The 21,086-nt window shown below is 40.9% G+C and overlaps 1 protein-coding gene across 1 annotated transcript; it reads left to right on the forward strand.

The window, feature by feature from the left end:
* Positions 1-1,940: 1,940 nt before the first annotated feature.
* rnf130 (ring finger protein 130) lies at positions 1,941-16,555 on the forward strand. Its single transcript, XM_071458351.1, has 9 exons — positions 1,941-2,550; positions 3,840-4,143; positions 8,987-9,178; positions 12,002-12,252; positions 13,077-13,148; positions 13,487-13,569; positions 13,724-13,820; positions 14,162-14,348; positions 15,932-16,555. The coding sequence occupies exons 2-9, from the start codon at positions 3,870-3,872 to the stop codon at positions 16,042-16,044; spliced, it is 1,269 nt and encodes a 422-aa protein (XP_071314452.1). The 5' UTR covers positions 1,941-2,550; positions 3,840-3,869; the 3' UTR covers positions 16,045-16,555.
* Positions 16,556-21,086: the final 4,531 nt, after the last annotated feature.

Below are 21,086 nucleotides of genomic sequence, written 5' to 3' on the forward strand. Positions count from 1 at the left end.
CCTGGTTTTCACTTCCTTAACAGTCAGTTTCAGGGTTCAGTTACGAGGCTCAGGTCAGAGTTAGACATTTAATGCGACGGTTGTAATGGTATGAAAAAGATGCAGTGTGTCCTCACAAGTATAGAAGTGCCAGTGTGTTTTTTATTTATTCCTCCTACACTGTGAATCAGACTAATGGAAACATTTAACATGCTCAGTTTCATCAAACAGGAAATGTGACTGATCTGTTGGTCACTGAGCTAAACTCTGTTGCAGTATGATCAGCAGGTGACAGATTAATAAATGTATTTATTTATTTTGGAGAAGGAGCTACAGGAGGAATGAGGGATACACATGGAAGGAGTTTTTAACTGAGCATCATAGACAATATTTCATTCTGTCTCTGTGGGTTCCTGTCTTCCCAGCAGCTGATAAGCAGGTTTCCTGTCCCAGAAACACAGTAATATCTGTGCAGTTATTGTTCTGCAGTAGACAGTTGGATCAGCTGTTTGTGTTGTCATGGTGACAGAAACAGACAGAAAATAAAACTGTGAAAGAAATGAATAAATGTGGAAGCAAAAAAACATACAGGTCCTGAGCTGTCCAGACCCTGGAAGATACAGTGCAGGCCTAGACTGACTGTGTCATCCACAGACCTAAGCCGGTTTGCAAACTACTCGGGGTCCATCCGGGTGTCGGTGATTGTTGTTAGGTTGGACAGGATACGGCTTTAAAAAACTTTCACATTTAAGGGACAACAGCAACGGGCCTGTAGTTATTGAGCTCTGTTTCCTCATCCTGAAGAGACACTATGGTGGAGGATTTGAAGCAGGCAGGGACCAAACAGGGCTGCAGAGAGCAGTTGAGGATGTCCATGTATGTGGGGTTAACTGCAGTCTGCTCCTTGTCTCTTTTGTTGCTGACGGATGAGCGGTGGGCCAGTAACCCAAACAGAAATAAACCTGGTGCTGCATTTACTGACTGAGTCCACCAGGTGTCAGTCCTGACCCGTCATCATCACCTCCTCCTGCTTCTCCCCATTTAAGTCTAATGTTCCTACTCACCACCCTTAGTCTTTTTTGTGGTTATGACTGGAGGAATGTTTGTCTCTATGATGAGCTGCTGCATATTTGAATTTCCCCTTGGGGATAAATAAAGTATTTATCTATCTATCTCTCTTAATACATCACTTACTGATGTTTCATAGATCAGTTGTCAGACAGTCTGGCCACTGATCCTCTAGAAGACAGCTGCAGCACATCTGGACCAAAATCCCTTGAGAAACTGGGTATTAATATTTACAGCTGCAGACCTGATGACTAATAATAGAAATGTCTTATTAATGGTTTACCAACAGTCATGACTGCATTACATAAACAGGACACACTGATGAGTCTTTATCTTTTTCACTTCAACAGATCTGACATCAACACGTCACGTTTACTGTTTCACACACAGATCAACAGAGTCAGACTCTGTTAATAAATTGTTCTGTATAATAAGTTATGTGTTAATATTCATTTTCTAAATGGACCTGGGTCCAGATGTGCGGCAGCTGTTTTTCATTGGTCAAACTGTTGAAGAACTATTATTATTCATTAATTATTAACATTAATGAATCCATTTATTAAGCCTTTATTAATTGACTCTGTTTACGCTGTATGTTGAGGACTTTCTTTGTACATTCATTTTGTTTGTGACTGTTCTGTTAATAAAGTTCAATAAACATCATCGACCATCGATCATTTCCAGCAGATTTTTTGACACACTGTTAGTTACTGGTAAATAAAGCAATAATTAAAACTACCCTCGGACGACAGACAGGTGGACAGACAGTAAGTGGACGGTCTCTGGGCAGGTATCGCGACAGCTGGTCCAAATCTCAGCTACCTAAACAGGAAGGTGTCGCACAAGCGCCCTGTCGACCGCCTCCCCGTACCGTGGCTCTGAGCCTGCGCAGTGAGACCCAAACTGAGACACCGAGAGACGGGGCTCCAGCCTCTGCACCGTCCAGCAACCACCGGGAGCAAAACCGCAATAAAACATCGAACTACAGCAGGATCCACCCACCGAGAGCCCACCGAGCTCCCCCGGACGGTCACCGTGATATCAGCGTGAGAGAGGACGGGAGAGCGGAGGTCGGTGGACCGAGAACCTGCCTGTCTGTCCGCCTGCAGACGGTGAAACAAAGCGGGGTGAAGCGGCTGCCAGCGCCGCTTTCAAACGGCGTTTAAACACTGAGTCATGGTGCTGGATTCACCGTTGCGGCTTAAAATCAGCATTTATTCAACCGAGATCTGAATGTAACGCGTGGCTCTACGGACGGAGGGTTTCAGGACTGAAGACATGACGGTGTGAAGGTCCAGATGTTGGCCTGGTGATGATGCTCCATGTCCTGACGGACCACTGTCCTGATGTCCTCACACGGTCCGTCCTCCACCTGACAGTCTGAACCCAGGGTTCACTGACGACAGGAAAACGCATGCTGGGACATAAACAGGGTCTGAGGAGGACATAAAACCTTCTGGGGACATAAAGAAGACAATCAGGGACAGAACAGGACATTATCAGGTAAATAACCCTCAGGACAATAAAAAAAATCTTTTCACAGACTAAAGGACCAAGAACCATAGGAAATGTTTTGTGGACATAAACTAGCAGAGGGCAGTCAGGGACATTTTCCTGCTGCAGAAATAAACTAAAGTTATTTTAAAATCTGGTGCACATAAGGAAATACAGCAAAGACAACCATTAAACCAGTTACAACCATTTCTGACATTATAACTCTGACAAATTGACATTGAAATATTCGAGTACAGAGACCTAGAGGTGATATAGAAAACATAAGACATTTTTGGACAAAAGAGGACATTTGATATAACCGCAGGACATAAAAATAAGACATTTAGTGTAAATAAACAGAATCAGATCAGAGACAGAAACATAAAGAAAATCTGTTGAAGATGTGAGGAGATAAAATAGAGATGATAAATGTTTGAGGACATGGACATACATAGATACTGGAAGACAGAGACACTTTAAGAAGCATCTGGAGGACATAAAGAGACATTAAAGAGATGTTCTGGGACTAAAGGAGATATTTGAGGACAAAGGGCTTTGCGGTAACTGAGAGACATTGATAGCATTGTTTAAAAACCTAAACAAAAACCCTGAACCCTGGTGGACATATCAGGACATAAAGACATGTTCCTGAAGACTAAGAGATGTAAAGATCCTATAGTAGGACACAGAGACATACAACAGAGTTTTTGGTGTAACTGGAGGACGATCAGAACAGATGATAAACTTCAGTGGATATAAAAATATTGAATAAAAGAAACAAAGAGACATTGATGTAAAGAGAAACTGACTTCAAGGACAAACAGTTATTAAAGTTTTTCCAGAACATAGGGAGACAGAAGACATTAGTTCATTGCCATGTACATAAACAAACTGAGGACAGTAGAAACCTGAAAGAGACATTTGATGAATATAAAGAAATCTTCAGATCTAAGACAAAGAAGTCCTTCCAAGGACAAAACAGAGACGAAGAACAGATTCTGTGGACCAATCATCATTGGTCAGAGGCTATAGAGAGGAGGTCCAACATAAATTATAGAAAGGACAAAAACTGCTTTTTAGGGCAAAGAAACACTGAAATATTTGAGACAATGAGACATTTTCAGAACACAACCAGACATTTAGAACAGGTTTGAGGACAATTACTAACATACTGAAAGACAAAGACACATCAGCAAATTGAGATGTGAGACATGTGACATTTGGACCTCACAGCCCAGAGCAGGAAGTAGTTGTTGGACTTTTTCTGGTCTAAAAGGTTTGTTTTTGCTTCCTCACAGTTTGGATGTGAAGACGACCAAGGGTACGACATGACATCCCTGAAAACGACCTGTCTCCCCATCTCGTCTGTCCTGGTCCCACTACTAGTCCTGCTCCAGGTCCTGACAGGCTCTGTGTCCACAGCTCGCTCTGACAGGAGCATGGTGTCGGAGGAGTATGTTGGCGCCACAGTGAATGCCACAGTGCTGGACGGACGAGGAAACACTGTCCACATGATGAGCAACGATGACGGGACATACGGACAGAACTCACCGAAAGTGGACACCAGGGGCATTGTCATCGCACCTGCACCGCATCATGGAGGTAGGGAGGAGACACACCTGGGGATACAACATATACCTGAGGACACAACACACACCTGAGGACACAACACACACCTGAGGACACAACATATACCTGAGGACACAACACACACCTGAGGACACAACATATACCTGAGGACACAACACACACCTGAGGACACAACACACACCTGAGGACACATCACACATATGAGGACACAACACACACCTGAGGACACAACATATACCTGAGGACACATCACACATCTGAGGACACAACACACACCTGAGGACACATCACACACCTGAGGACACATCACACACCTGAGGACACAACATATACCTGAGGACACAACACACACCTGAGGACACAACACACACCTGAGGACACATCACACACCTGAGGACACAACATATACCTGAGGACACATCACACATATGAGGACACAACATATACCTGAGGACACAACACACACCTGAGGACACAACATATACCTGAGGACACAACACACACCTGAGGACACATCACACATATGAGGACACAACATATACCGTGAGGACACAACACACACCTGAGGACACAACATATACCTGAGGACACAACACACACCTGAGGACACAACATATACCTGAGGACACAACACACACCTGAGGACACAACATATACCTGAGGACACAACACACACCTGAGGACATAACATATACCTGAGGACACAACACACACCTGAGGACACAACATATACCTGAGTACACAACATATACCTGAGGACACAACATATACCTGAGGACACAACACACACCTGAGGACACAACACACACCTGAGGACACAACATATACCTGAGGACACATCACACATATGAGGACACAACAAACATCTGAGGACACAACACACATCTGAGGACACAACACACACCTGAGGACACAACATACACCTGAGGACACAACAGACACTGGTGGACACAACATACACCTGAGGACACAACATACACCTGAGGACACATCACACATATGAGGACACAACATATACCTGAGGACACAACACACACCTGAGGACACAACATACACCTGAGGACACAACAGACACTGGTGGACACAACATACACCTGAGGACACAACATACACCTGAGGACACAACAGACATCTGAGGACCTACCACAGTTAGGAGGCGACAGTGTAAAACACAAAGATTCCGTCTCTTTAATGTCAGACAGAGAAACACATGGTTGTCACAGTGACGTAGAGATGAGGTTGTTCAGAGAATAGGTTAAAGGTAACATCTGAAAACTGAGTGAGACAGGACAGGTGACCTTCACAGTTACCTGATCTCACCTGATGATGAAGTTCATGCTGCAGTAAAGTCCAGAGGCCTCATCACACACCTGACTGAGACTCTCCACATTGGTGTCTCCGGAATCTGTTTCTCTACTGTTTAAATTATTGGACACAGGAAGTCAAATCTAATCACAATGAGTTGTTTGAGTTGATGTTGTAGATGTGTGAAGAGTTTATTTTCAGTTCACTGCATCAGATGTGTCAAACATTTAAAATCTGATTTTATGCTTGTTCAGGGTTTTAAAGTCTCTTTGTTGAGGTCATATAAATCCTGACAGTGAGCAGGTAACCTGGACCCGTTTTCACCAGCATTCAATCTGTAGATTATTTTCTATAACAATGTGAAACGTCTTGGTTTCACTTTATTTTGTCCTGAAGCCAGGTTTGAAGTTTACTATGACAGAAAACAGAGAAACATTAGATCCTCACATGTGAGCAGCTGGAACCAACAAACAACATTTTTAATTTAAAGTTGTTATTAATGTATCAAAGTAGTTGTCAATAAATTTTCTGCTGATTGGTTGATTAATTAATTGATTAATCGTTACACCTCAAGCTGTTAATAACAGCTGGGTAAATTATTTCACTCTTAACCTTCATTTTTTCCTCCAAATGAGTGTTACACACCTATCAGCCTTCATAGTGATGTCACTGTGATGTCAAGTATGAGTTGTCTCCGAGACTCAGTTGTGGAAAAACAGAAGCATCCTGTAAACCACCTGAATGTGTTGTGGTCAGCGTTCATAATTTACCTCACAAACTCCTTGAAATGACACCTGTTTGACACCACTGAAAGGAGAGGAGCAAGAGGGGCAGCTTATAAAGAGTGATATAAAGATAGAAAGATATAAAGAGTGAGTTTCCAGCATCATGTGTCTGTATGAGTTCAGTCCAGTCAGCAGAACAAAGTCAAACTGCTGGAGTCACAGAGTCCTGACATTTAAAACCTCCACAGAGTCTGATAACGACAGTCACACCTCAACTCAGCCGACTCCATGTCACAGAGAAACACAGATATGAATATAGAAAAACAAAGGGAACCGGATTTCAGCTCACATGCTGAACACAATAATGTTAAACAACATCTGAACTGTAGGACACATTTAATGAAAAAGATAAATCTGACAATAAGAGAGACGGTGAAAACAAAAACAAACCACCACCTCTGTCTAATGGAGTCTTCTCTTCAAAATACTGCGACTTCCAACATCTATAGCGTTTACACATAATGAAATCAATCAATCCATCAATCATAAATCAATCAATCATCCCTCAATCAATGCTGAATCCAGCTGAACTGAATTAGTCACAACCATTTAAGAACTTTAAAGAATCAGTTCATTATCAGCACATCTGTAGTTTACTGTCTGTCTGTGGTAGTTTAGTGTCCAGTTGTGGTAGTTTACCGCCTGCGTGTGTCCGTTTGTGGTAGTTTGTTTTGTGTTTGTCTGGTAGTTTGCTGGCTGTGGTAGTTTACTGTCCGTTTGTGTCTGCTGTGGTAGTTTACTGTCTGTCTGTGGTAGTTTACTCCCAGTTTGTGGTAGTTTACTGTGTGTGGTAGTTTAGTGTTCGTTTGTGTCTGTCTGTGGTCGTTAACGGTCTGTCTGTGGTAGTTTACTGTCAGTTTGTGGTTGTTAACGGTCTGTTTGTGTCGGTCTGGTAGTTTACTGTCTGCGGTAGTTTACTGTCAGTTTGTAGTTGTTTACTGTCTGATTGTGTCTGTCTGTGGTAGTTTACTGTCTGTTTTTGGTAGTGTAGTTGGTTTTGCGTCTCTTGTGGTCATCATCTGTCTCTTTGTGTTGGTTTTGTGTCTAGTCTTGGTCCCCTACATGTCTTTGTACATGTCTGTGTATCTCAGTGTTGTTGTTTATGTAGCAGATGGAGCACATGTAGTGTGTGTTGTGTTGAGACACTGCAGAGGTTTTCAGACCGTGTTCAGGCTGTTGAAGGTCGGAGTGTCTCTGCTCTGAAGTGTCAGATTACAGTCAGACGGTCCAAGGACACTGCAGCTGCTGGACGGAGCTCCGACCGTCTGCAGCATCTGATTCAAACACTGAGCTTTAATATCTGTTAAAGCTGCAGCTCATCGCTCTGACGCTTTCACGTAAATAAATACTGTGACACCCTGAAGAGAAAATGCAGTGACGTAAAAAACACAAAAATAAATGAGGACAGTAACAAACAGACAACCAAATAATATTCAATAATTGAAACTGAAGAAATATAACTGAAACTGTTTTGTTTCTAACGTGAATATTTCCTGCCTTCGTGATGATGATTGAATCTTTCAAGTTCTTGTTCGAGCTGAAATAATTAATCAGTTAGTTGTTCAACATAAAATAAGCAACTATTTTAATCAAATTAAGACATAAATTTGTTTTTTCAAATTTTCTTCTGAAATGTTAGGATTTGCTGCGTTTCTCTCTTTTTTTTTTTATCACAGTACAGTTTCCCACAGGTGGAGAATTTACTGGTGGTGTTGGGAGGGTCAGTGTGAGACTGACATGCAAAAAGTCACGCAGTTTAGAGGGCGAAAGTGTAACCCAGGTTTATCTGTATACAATTTACAGGTATTGCCTAAACAACTCACATGCAGGTTATCGGTAGATGCTACAATTTATCCATGTTCCTTGAACGCCTCACATACAAACAGGTTTTAACCTATTTAGCAGAGCCTGACATTTCATGGACAAAGGGTTTAAGATCAATGAAGGAAATAACCAGCAGGTGTGTCAAGAATGAACATAATTGTTTTTGACTAGTTTTGGAAAGTTGTGTATTTTTTTAATATTCAGTGGATTGTTTACTCAATGAAATTAATGGATGATTAATTGATAATGAAAATGGTCTTTATATAAAAACATTTCTGTCTGAGAATAAATCAGAGAAAAAGTTCATTTATTTTGAAACCAGGTTGAAATATTTATGAGACTTTTTCTTAAATAAGAAAATATGGTTTTACAACTTGTTTCAGATGATCAGCAGATTCATCAATAATGAGCTCCAGATGTAATTAGTCAGACTGAGCGAGTGACGCAGGCAGAGCAAAGCAAGCTGGGACAGTGAGGAGTCTTAAAACAGAAACATGTCTGAAGAGGTCCCCCCCTCTGATCCAGGATCTGTTCCTGTTTGTCTGAGCTCTGAGCATGTATCAGTGTGATCTGGACCCTGTAGATTATTGTTCTTAAAGAACAGGGACTGAGTGTTACTGATGAGACCAGACGAACCCAGACTCTCATCTGAGCTGTGTCATCTGCCTGAGGTTCAGGTTAGAAAACAGCCTGTCAGGATTTTCTGCCTGTGAAGACCACCTCTCCCTTATGTATTGATTATTAATTATTGATCATTGATGCTGCCAGTAAAGGCAGGAGAAGAGGACAAATAATCTGCAGGGCATTCTTCTAGAGTGTCCTAGCTACAGTTACCTGCGTTCTTAGATGGTTGATCAATTACTGTATTTTCATCTAACTGTATGATATCTGTAACAAATAGGTATTTAATGCAATAATCATGGTAACGCGTGTCTCCTCAGTGGTGGACCGGCAGGGCTGCGACCCCAACACTCGTTTCCTGGTTCCTCCTCGGAGCGTCCACTGGGTGGCGCTGCTTCAAAGAGGGAACTGCACCTTTAAAGAGAAGATCCTGAAGGCGGCTGCGTACAATGCCACGGCTGTCCTCATCTACAACAACTCCACCGACAAGACAGTCAAGATGGGACACGAAGGTCAGAGACATGTCAACAGACTGGTACTAAAGTCAGTGGGTTAAAACCTGGTGATGTAAACATCACGACACTTGAGTGTCTGAGTGAAGATTAAGACACTTTTCATCTGTTTAATAGGTTTACCCAGATTGGGGCTAAATGATCAGTACCTTTTTATATTTGTATATACATATATATTTTTAATTATGAAGCACATGTAGAGGTACACCTCAACATTTTCATTACAAGATGACTCCACACAATTTAGATAATCCATTAAAACTCCTGAATACTCTGTTATAATCCACTAATTACTACTAATTAATACTGCTGTATATGTCTGTACAGCAGCTGGTTAGCATAGCTTAGCATAAAGATTGGAAAAGGGAAGAAACAGCTGGTTGTTCCTTTAAAGGTTGTGACTAAGGTCCCCAGAGAGGAGGAGGAGGTTGAAGGTGTGTGTGTGTGTGTGTGTGTGTGTGAGTGTGTGAGAGACCAGTAACTTCCTGCCGATCAATGTCAACTTCTAAATATAGTGAGGAATGTGTCACTAATTGATGAGGTCACAGTGACCTCACACTGTGTGTGTGTGTGTGTGTGTGTGTGTTTGTGTGTTTGTGTATCTGTGTCACATCCTTCATACATGAGCTGGAAGTAAAATAATAATGAAGAGTTGAGAAAATGAAATGTCATAATAACAAACATCGACGTATTAGTGAGTCTATAGTACTGATATGCTGCAGTACAGCGTAGTACTGGTATACTTCAGTGCTACTGCAGTACAGTGTATTACTGATATGCTGCAGTACAGTGTATTACTGATATATCACAGTACAGTTACTACAGTTTAGTTAGTACAGGTAGCGCAGTTACTACAGGTTAGTACATTTAATACAGTTTAGTTAGTACAGTTACTACAGTTAAGTTAGTGCTGGTACTACAATTTAGTTAGTACAGTTAATACAGGTTAGTACAAGTACTACAGTTTGGTTAGTACAGTTACTACAGGTTAGTACAGTTACTACAGTTTGGTTAGTACAGTTACCGCAGGTTAGTAAAGTTACTACAGTTTGGTTAGTACAGTTACTGTAGTTTATTTAGAACAGTTACTACAGGTTAGGTAGTGCTGTTACTACACTTTGGTTAGTACAGTTACTGTAGTTTGCTTAGTACAGTTACTACAGTTTGGTTAGTACAGTTACTGCAGTTTAGTTAGTACAGTTACGATAGTTTAGTTAGTACAATTAATACAGTTTAGTTAGTACAGTTACTACGGTTTAGTTAGTACAGTTGCTACAGGTTAGTTAGTACAGTTAAATAAATTCAACATGTAGCTGCAAAATAGACAGTAACACCTCATTTTATGATACATTTTATTTGTTTAGGATGAAATGAAAACAGATTAATTTTCACACTTGAAGAGAGTAAAACTGTCTTCAGGTCAGTACAGATACGATAGTCTTCACCTCATGAAGCTCAGAGGATAGAAACTTTTCTGTCTCAACATGTTTTGATTGGACCTCCATCAGAAGCTGAATCACTGAGTGTTGACGTTTGTCCTCCTCACAAACATCAGGAATCTGTGGTTTATGTTGTTGGGGATGACTGACTCAACCAGCCTCACCCTGTTAGAATCTGCACCCTGACAGAAACTGAACCCTGAGGTGAAGGCGTGATTCTGCCAACACCTTTTATTCAGATCCAAATAACATGCGTGATATTCAGGTGTGGTCTGAACACATCTCACCTGCAGCTACAGATTCCTGATCCTCAAATCAACCTGTTGGTTATTAAAGCTCAGTCTGGTGGTTTTATACTCTCGGTCAGTTTCAGTCCCTGTTTCCTGAAGGTCTTTCTCAGTCGGAGTCCATGTGACTCATCAGTCTCAGTTCTGTCCACATTCTGGTAACCTGAAGATGTCCCACTGTGTCTGTTTATTAGGACACTTCAGAGAGTATCCCAGCATGCATTTGACAGACAGTGACAGACAGAAAGACAGTTTAGATTTCTCATGTGGTCAGATTACTTCTTAATCTTATTAACTCTTGTGTAATCCAATAATTCTATGCAATACTTCTTTAATAGATTTCTCATATTGCAATCTGATTACTTCATTTGATTATTTATTAAGTAATCTTGAATTACTCTGCGGTCCCATTACATTGTGTATAATCTGACTACACTTGTAATCAAGTACTTTTAATCTGTTTATTTATTCTGTTATCAGATACCTTTTTAGGGTAATCAGATTACTATTATTATTATAAGTTTGTTATTATAAATCTTATTTTTTGCCAGTGTGAATACATCAAGAGTTATAATACATTTTTTTCTAATGACTGATTACTTGTTTTGCTAATCTAATTACTTCACAGTTATCTGATCATGCTCCGTTATTAGATTACACTCTGATTACTAAAGCAGGACGGGTTGATTAGGGTGCTTGGTTAAAATCTCTTTAGAGCTTAAACTGATCTGAAACCTCTCCATTAATCTGATTACTTCTTTATTTCTCAGGTTTCTCCTCCTCCTGATTACCACATGCATAAAGTGATTATCTCATTGGTAATCTGATTATATATTGCACAATCTGATTACTTTGCCAGTAGTCTGATTACTTTATGTAATTAACTGAGGCAGAGGTGTTTAGATAAATGGATTGTTAAACTCTCGTAATTAGAAAATTGTCTGTGGACCAGACCTGAATGAGAGTGTGTGCAGAAATTAATTTTCAAAACTGGAGCTGGTTAATGTTTCTCTGTTTTGTTCTTGTCCTTGTCCTGGTCCTGAGTCTGATCCTGGTTCTGGTTCTGGTTCTAATTCTAGTCCTGGTTCTGTGTACAGGTACTGGTGACACAGTGGCAGTGATGATCACGGAGGCGTATGGTAAAGAGATTCTGGCTCACCTGGAGAGGAACCTGACGGTCCTGGTCTCACTGGTCGTGGGTCAACGTGGTCCCACCAAAAACATCAACCGAGGCTCGCTAGTCTTCGTCTCCATCTCCTTCATCGTCCTCATGATAATCTCGTCGGCCTGGCTCATCTTCTACTTCATCCAGAAGATCCGCTACACCAGTGCCAGGGACCGCAGCCAGGTAACAGGCTAATGTAGAGTTTACACACAAACATGCTAATATTTGCGCTGACAGGCTAATATACAGGCTAATATCCTCCCCCTGTTCAAATGAATCATTAATATTTCATGAGGTAAATCTCTGCTGAGGGTTTAATGCAGCAGTGGGTGGTCACCATGGTCACCACCCCCTCACCCCTCAGTGTAATCTAACCTTCTTCTCAGGACTCTTGTCTCAGGACAAAAAAACGTGATTGGGGTGTCAGTAGTATTTGGAAAGAGAACAGACCTGATGATACGAAGTGACAGCAGTAGTTCTACACTGAGTGCTGTAGTACTGTAGTACTGTTGTACTGTTGTACTGTTGATTTCTGCAGAGCTGATACGTGTTGATGCTGTGAACAATTACTGTTTCAATGGTCAGCTACAACTTCACATGTCACCCTGACTGAACAACCTCTGTTAACCCTTAAAACATGGTTCTGTTCAGGTAGTGGCTGCTGATGTTGAGGTTCATGTTTGTGTCGTCCACATCACCAGCTTCACTTTAAGTGAACGTGGATTAACATTAGTTGGACGGGGCGGAGTTACGAACTGGATGCAAGGTTGTATTTATTTAAAGGGACAGTTTATGATCAAAGTATTAACTGAATGAACTGAAACACTTGAGCGTTTCACAGACATGGAGGAGGAACCGCTTCACGTTTATCCACACAGTAAAGTGAAGAGTTTATCAGTTCTGTGAAAACATGAATGTAAAGTGTCAGGAGCTGATGTACAAGATGGGCCTGGTTTTACTGAGAGATTTGGTCTCTGTGAACTGACCCTCTGTCCTCTGTGTCTCAGCGTCGTCTCGGTGACGCAGCGAAGAAAGCCATTGGGAAGTTGACAACGAGGACGGTGAAGAAGGGAGACAAGGTAAAGACACTGTGACCCTGTGTGGTGTCTGCTGTTATCATCATCATCAGTCTTTAGTTTCTTAACCCTTTCATTGTCAGTGTAACAGTGGAGCTCTGATACCAGGAGGGCGGTAGGACCTAGAGCTTTCAGGTGTTTATGTCCTTGACCTTCAAGCTTCAGGTAAGACGAGTCAAGGTCAAAGGTCACAAGAGGAAGAAGTGGAGGGGAGTCCAGACCACTGACTCACAGAGACAATAGACCACCACACAGAGTCCAGACCACCACTAAGACTCCAGTTGACATGTTGTCCTCCTCCCTCTGTGTGTTTATGTTGTGGTGTTGTGTGTGTGTTACAGGAAACCGATCCAGACTTTAACCACTGTGCGGTGTGTATTGAAGCATACCAGCTGAACGATGTGGTTCGAATTCTGCCCTGCAAGTGAGTGAAACACCAACGGACTGTTTCCACAGGGTTCTCACTGTGTTTCTATAGGTTCAGTGATATGACCAGTCAGACCAGTATCACACAGACCAATATCAGACTGTCTGAGGTGGATCTGTGTCCATTTTTTAATGTCTCTGTGTCTCTGCAGACACGTCTTCCACAAAGTGTGTGTGGACCCGTGGCTGAATGAACACTGCACCTGTCCCATGTGTAAACTGAACATCCTCAAAGCTCTTGGCATCATGGTGAGTCACCGCCAACAGATCGGAGGCCTGGTGCTCATGTGAAGTTTGAACTTTAAATTTGGAGGTTCACAAACACATCTAGAGGAATGAGAGAGAAAACGTAATGTGTGCAACAGAGAAACAGCAGGTGGTATCATGTCCAGACCTGATCAGACAGGTTGTGGTTTTTGCAGTAAGAGGTGTCTTTTTCTCTCTAAACTATGCCCACGCAGGAAGTGGTGTACACAAGCCCTGTTTTGTCTTCTAACTGAAACCCTGTTGTGTTGTAGGAGCAACTGCTGATGACTGAGCTTCATCCTTTGTCCTCTCTCCTCTGTCTGTCCTCTGTTCTCTGTCCTCAGACCAGTCTTCCCTGTGTGGATAGCGTGGTGTTGGATGTGGAGCGTCTGGGCGTCAGTCAGGCATCTGGCAGCCAGAGGGCGCCACTTGGCGACAGCAACCAACCATCCATCAGCCTGGAGCCACTCAGTCCCCCCCACCCTGAGTCCACACCCAGAACACCTGCTGACATCACCATTGCTGTGACTAGTAAGAACGCAGCACGGCTCGACACAACTCAAAACTGTCAACACAGTCCTGACACAGATGACACTTCACTTCCACCTGTCCCTGACCTGATTTTCAAAATAAAATGTTGCATTTTGTCCCATATTTTCATTCACATCGTTTCATTTATTAACTACGTCCTCAAAGTGCTGTGAACAATCGGGATGCCCCGGTGGCTCACCTGGTAGAGCATGTACCATGAAGGCTTAGTCCTAACTGCAGTAGCCACGACTTCAAATATAACCTGTGAAATTCTTGCTTTTCCAAATAAAAATAAAATAAAAAAGACAACTGTCATAAGTTAGTTTTTTGTAATCTTTCTATTGCAAGATTAATTATTTTGATCCAGTTACCACACAGTCCTTTGCCTTTATAAACTTTATTTTGAAACATTTGGTTTAAATCAGATTTAAAAAGAAAGTGATTCAACATCACTGAGGGTTTAGAAAAGGTCTGAATGGGATTTAAACAAACATTTAAAGGTGACAAACAGCAGAATAATGTGATGATATGATTTACTCGTTAAAGTTGATCCTGGCTGGTTTTAGATTTCAGAACTGTTTCCCTCAGTGTGTGGTTTGTTTTGCTGCAGTGTCTCAGATTGTCCGACAGATGGAGACAATGGTGATGTAAACACATATGATGATGTCATCAGATCAGCCTGCAGATAGACATTGATGGTTTATAGTTAAATAGTTGAAACTCTGTGTCCTTCACTGTAATGGCAAATGTTGACTAGCAGGTGTTCCTGGCTTACACGTGTCCAAAAACACTGTTGTCCTTAAAAATCCACTCGAAGTCCAGATAATGTTAGAAAAATATAGAAATTTATTCCACAAGTGTCACTCAAGTATCCACAAACCTGGCTTTCAAAACAATACAGGACGGGACACGGTAAAAAACCGTGTGTCTCCACTGCTGGTCTGGCGTTCACTACTCAGGTCAATGACCTCACTTGCCAGCATGCGAGGCTGCTGCCTCTTAAAGCTACAGTACAGCCAGCATTAAACTTAACTGAAATAGACCTGGCTAGACAGAAAAGATGAACAAATAGCCATATTCAATTAAACTCACTCATAAATGACTATTAGACCAATATTTAAACTTCAGATCCGAAGTTACTGTAAAACATAGTTAAATTACATAAGGAGAAATAAGAAATCAGCAAATCTGTTCTTGCCTCATACATTCACTGTAGGTTTGACATGTTTTAGTTTAAGTGTTGATTCCACTGATTTTGTAGATGATCGATCAGAGTGAAGCTGTTATTTTTATGACTATTATGATGCATATTGTTGTGGTTGGTTACACTGTTTGAAAAACTTTGACCTCCAAACTCTCTTTCTAAATTTTTTTTAAGACGAAAAGGAAAGAAAGCAAAAACTGGTGACAAGAATCGAAATTTGTGTCGCAGAATTTTTTTTCTTCATAAAATTTTCCATGATGCATCTCATGAACTCCCTGTAGGATGGGTCCAGTTTGGTTTTAGTGAATAGTTCATCTTTAGTTGTGTTTATTTAATTTCATGAATGGTAATTAACATTTTTATGTTTCTGTCTTGTCAGGCGGTGGTCACTTCTTCAACAGGAACTCGATGTCTCCTCGCAGCGTCGTTTGTGAGATGGAGTTGCCGGACATTCAGGCCTCGCTGGACCTCTACGATGACAACAAGTCCTGAGGGCCGTCGTCATGGTTACAATCCCCACCACCACTACCACCCCTCCACCTGCTGATGGAGGGTGGAAGTGTTTCTTTTTGGGGAGGCATCTAAAAATGACAACCTGGATGGACTTCTGAGCATTTATACCATTGAACTTTCTTCAAACTGAACATGGCCTCTGGAGTCTGGATCCTGGTCTGGATCCTGGTCTCAGTTTTGACTTGTTAGCTCGACACAGCTGTTTTTATTTTCCCCAGAAGAAGCAAAACTGGAGATACCGGAGCTGGCAGTCGGGTCAAATGGTTAAAAAGATGTTTTCAAACAAATAAGCCAGAGAACTGAATTCCAAAACCGATTTCAGCCCAGGAACCAGAATTTGAAATAGATTCCTGTAGCAGAACTAGAGATGATGCTGTTGTTGAGTTCCTAGAAAGGTTCCAAGCGCTCTTGTGTTTCTGAATAAGGGTTCCTGGAATCCCGGATTCCTGAGTTCATAAAAGGTTCACTTAAAAGTTTCCTAACTAAAGAAGTACTTGGGTCCCTGAAAAACATCCGTTCTGAACAAGGTTACTGAGTTCCTTTAAAATGGTTCCTGGGTTCCTAAAAGGTTCTTCCATAATTTCCTGGATTCTTAAGAGGTTCCTTAAAGAGTTCCAGGGTTCCTTGAAATTCCTAGGTTCCTGGTAAAGTTTGTGAGTTCCTAGAGATGTTTATGATTTCAGGTTCCCTGGAACATTTATTGGATCCTAAAAGGGCTCTTGGGTTCTTGGAAATGTTTCTGAGTGCCTAAAAAGGTTCTTGGGTTACGAAAATTTTCAAGTTTTTAAACTGTTCCTCGGAAAAGTTCCTTAGCCCCTGAAGTTGTTCTTGGGTTTGTGGAAGGGGTTCATAGGATTTCGCCTGGGTTTCTGGAAATGTTCCTGAGTGCCTAAAAAGATTTTGGAAACTTTTATTAGGTCTTTAAAAAGGTTCTTGAGCTCTTGATAAATTTCCAAGTTCCTAAAACCTCTCCTGGAAAAGTTCCTGAGTGCCTAAAAGGTTCTTGAAGTCTTAGAGGGTTCTTGTTTTCTTGGAAAAGCTTCCAAGCTCCTGAAAAGGTTACATGGGTTCCTGGAAATGTTCCTGAGCTCCTAAAAGATTCTGGGAACATTTCTGAGGTCTTAAAGAGGTTTTTGGATTTTTAAAAACACTTCCCAGTTCCTACACAGGTTCCTGAAACAGTTCCTGAAGTTTTGAAACGCTTCTTGTGTTCCTGGAAAGTGGGGCCAAAGATCTATACTTGAGTATTCCTCACCCAAACCGAAATGGACCTGACAGCAGCTATGCCAGAACCAGAACCCAAGTTCCTGTCAGTGTTCCCTGATGTTCTGCATTTAGTCAGTTATATCTCTGGACAACTGTAACTTGGCCTCCTGACTGGCTGACTGATGATTCCATCACTGACACTTATGGACTCCAGTCACCTGGACCTTGATTATAACTGTATACTGATAGAGCTGTTTATAATCAGACTGGAACCATGACCATAAGAGGACCTGGACCTGGACCTGGACCCTGATCCTGATCCTCTGGAGGAAACAATCATGTAAACTTTAACAGTGTTAACCCCCCCCCACCCCCACTCCACCCCCCACCCCCTTGTAGCAAAAACATGTTTCTCTGTAGAACAAAGAATTATTAGATTTAAAGGAACAGTCCAACATTTCAGTAAACCTCCTCTGTCCAGTAACATGGAGGTCCTCAGGGAACAGTCCTGGATCTTCTTATTAAACCTTACAGATTTAAAGGAACACTTAAAGGAACAACATTTGTCAAACCCCCTTCCCCTTCACCAGATTTGGATGAATAGATGAATTTGAGCTTCATCGGAAACAAGTCCAGGATGCCATTAAACCACTGCAGAAGAAGATGAGGTCATTAGGAGAGCTCCAGTCCATTAGTTTTCTAAGTCTCTGTGACATGTTCAGATGTGTTTTGTCCAACACCCAAAGATGTTTAGTTACTGTTACAGAAAAACTGAAAATCTGACAGTATTAAATATTTGGCATTTTGGATTGACTTAAACAATTAATCCATTATCAAAATAGTTTACAATTTCTGTCAGTCTATTAATCACCTTGTCTTTGCAGCTGTACTTTATATTCGTGGGTTCAGGTTGTGGAAAACAAACTTTACAGTTTTCTATGCGCTCAAATTAGGGTCAACAAGACCAGGTCCCAACCCAGTATATGGTTGGACTGTGTATGGTCGATGTGTGAAATTCAGGATGTATTTGAAAACAGTTGTGTAACCGCTTGAAACAACGACTTTCAATGGAAAGTAAAGCCTGCTAAGTCACTCAAGTCACTAAGTCACTAAATGTCGCTACATGACGTAATACGCTAATTTTGCACATACATTACATTACATCATGTAGTATTATCATTCACTCTAGTGTCAGCTGGTTTCAGCCTACGGTCAGCTGGTTTCAGTCTGTTAACCAGCAGTCACTTCCAAGCCATTCACGGGGCAACACCGGCAACTCTTTTCTAAAGAAAGTAGATAAGGTTTGTCCAAAAAGTTGCAAGATTTGTTGCTAGGTGCTTTTTTAAATTGCAAAAAGGCAGTGAATCTAGCAACAAAGGCACTAAGTTGAGTAACTGTTTATGCCAACAACCAATCAGGAAACTCCAACAATTGGCTGGCCAGTCAGCGTTTATAGGGTGGACCCCGCTATTGTGGTCCAGCAAAAAAGATTTTGAGCTTGTAAATTAAGTTTGAATTTTGAACCCATCTTTACACCTGAATCTCATTGGACAATGACAGTCCAGTCACAAAGCAGAGTCCAGTCATAGGACAAGTGGTTCCATGACCTTCATCTCTGCCACAGGTCCCAAAAGGTGTAGTGGATTTTCAACCTGGACGATGACCATTCTTTTCTCAAGTTTTTCCGGTACTGATACTAGCATCAGAAAGGCCTCTGATGTGAGTCTATGCACTGATGTAATTTATTAATAAACTTTATAGTTTCACACCAAGTTAAAATACCAGTTTTCCAAGAGATTAATTCTTCTTTGCTGTAATAAAACCAGTAACCTACACAGGAAGCTGTGCTGTGCAGTCACTGGTATCTGTTTTAGTTCAGTGAAGAAGAGTTGATTTCTGGTAAAAAGTAACATTAAACGATAGTAAAATGTCAGCAATTTGTCACCATGGAGAGTCCCAACAGTAAAAAGGAAATGTGCACAGGATATAAGGCTTTAATTTGCAGGCTGTCAGGACAATTATTTATTCCAAGATTTATTTTTTTTGACTGACAATCAGATTAGATAATAAAGATTCTGTATAATTAATGTATCTGTGTTTTTACAAAGGGTGTAACCTGAGCCATACAACAATGATAGCAATCACATCACATCCATACAGGATAGGTAGTATACAGCTGTTAAAACTTTTTTTTCTTAATGCGCTGGTATCAGATCAGTACTCAGTATCTGCTGATGCACAAGTTCAGGTATCCTCAAGGAAAAAATGTTATGAGACCATCGGTAACCAGATGTAAGAAAACCCATCTGGTACAAGTTCCTGCTTTGTCTCTGTACACTGATGTCCACAAGAGCACTTCCTCTTTGTGTAACTTCACCACTCCTACCATTCGTTCACATTTTATTCACACACTTTATAAATGCAAATCTTTTCTACACATGTACTAACTTGAAATTATTTGTTCAGAATCTTTTTGACCCGAATTTGAGCGCATAGTTTTCTCACTTCATCAGGTTAAACCTTATAACATTTAAACCAGGAAATATATTGTATATAGTATATAGTTTACCATTATTTCAATGATCAATGGTTAGTCATCACAGTAAACATCAGTAAAATCAGGTTGTCTTCAAATTAAAATTCATCCTACACCAGCTTCTCTATCATGCTCTCTTCCTATTTGCTAACAGGTCTGCAGGTGGACCAGGTGTGAGTCCAGGACTTCAGTTTCGGTCAAGAAACAGCTGCTGACGTGTCTGTTTTTCGTGTTTGTGTTTGTCCAGCAGAGGGTTTCCTGAAGTGACGGACTGCTCCTTTAAAGTGTATTAAACAGCTTCTGAATTACTCAGCGTGTAATAATCAGATATAAACTGCATTATACAATCTATAACCTGACTGATCGATCAATATTATCTCTGAAGTGACCTGAACATGTCCTGATGATGTCTGTTGGAGTCTTGCAGGGTGCTCAGCTTCTGTCTCTGTCTCTGTGTCACATGATACTGATAGTGATGAAGGTGATGATGACAAAAGAAAGAAGGAGGATGTGTGTGATGCTTTCAGTTCAGTCTCTTTACTGCCTCAGCATTAAATGTCAGTGTCATTAAATGTCATTAAATGTAATTAAATTGTCATTATGTCTTTAAAATGAAGATTCTCCGTATATTTGTCACAGATTCAGTTTCTTTCATCAACAGTATTCATACACACAGTATGATTGTGTGTTTAGTTATGTTTTCATCTGTGTCTGTTTACGTGTCAGCAGGATTACACAGAGACTACAGGACCGATCTGCAGAGACCTTGGTGGATCATGGACCAGGGAGGAACCCAGTACATTTTGGGGCAGATCCAGATCACTTATGATGAATTTGAAGTTTTTTCTCTGAAGTCTGGTGGATGTTGTTTAACACTGGCATACAGTACATGTGCTGTACTAATTATCCGCATGTTTGTGACATAAAGTACTGTAAATACTTGTGTAATTGTACAAAGCTGGATAATCAGACTGGTCACTTTAATGACTATTTCCATTATTGATTAATCTGATGATTACTGTCTGGTCTATAACATAAAATGGTGAAAGAAGTCTGACTGACATTCAGATGTTTATTTTGTCTAAAACCAAAAGATTCAGTTTTTGAAAATATGATTTTAGAAGGAAAAACTAGAATCAAAAACATGAACATGAAATGAAAACAGCTGATTTTTGTTGATTACCTGATCAGTTATTAGTGTCAGCTGTGATAAATGCACTGTACCTACATGTAGTGATTGTCCAGATAAATAATAATAAAGTTTATTATACAGCACAAA

The sequence above is a fragment of the Trachinotus anak genome, unplaced genomic scaffold (genome assembly GCF_046630095.1).
Source record: "Trachinotus anak isolate AG129_WGS33_773 ecotype Australia unplaced genomic scaffold, CSIRO_AGI_Tana_v1 ptg000021l, whole genome shotgun sequence".
Classification (NCBI taxonomy): Eukaryota; Metazoa; Chordata; class Actinopteri; order Carangiformes; family Carangidae; genus Trachinotus; species Trachinotus anak.

Excerpts from the sequence above, each read along its gene's own strand:
- rnf130 (XM_071458351.1), top strand. The coding sequence starts at position 3,870 with ATGACATCCCTGAAAACGACCTGTCTCCCCATCTCGTCTGTCCTGGTC. Across the intron at positions 4,144-8,986 it reads ACCTGCACCGCATCATGGAG|TGGTGGACCGGCAGGGCTGC; the intron begins GTAGGGAGGAGA and ends GTGTCTCCTCAG. Across the intron at positions 9,179-12,001 it reads AGTCAAGATGGGACACGAAG|GTACTGGTGACACAGTGGCA; the intron begins GTCAGAGACATG and ends TTCTGTGTACAG.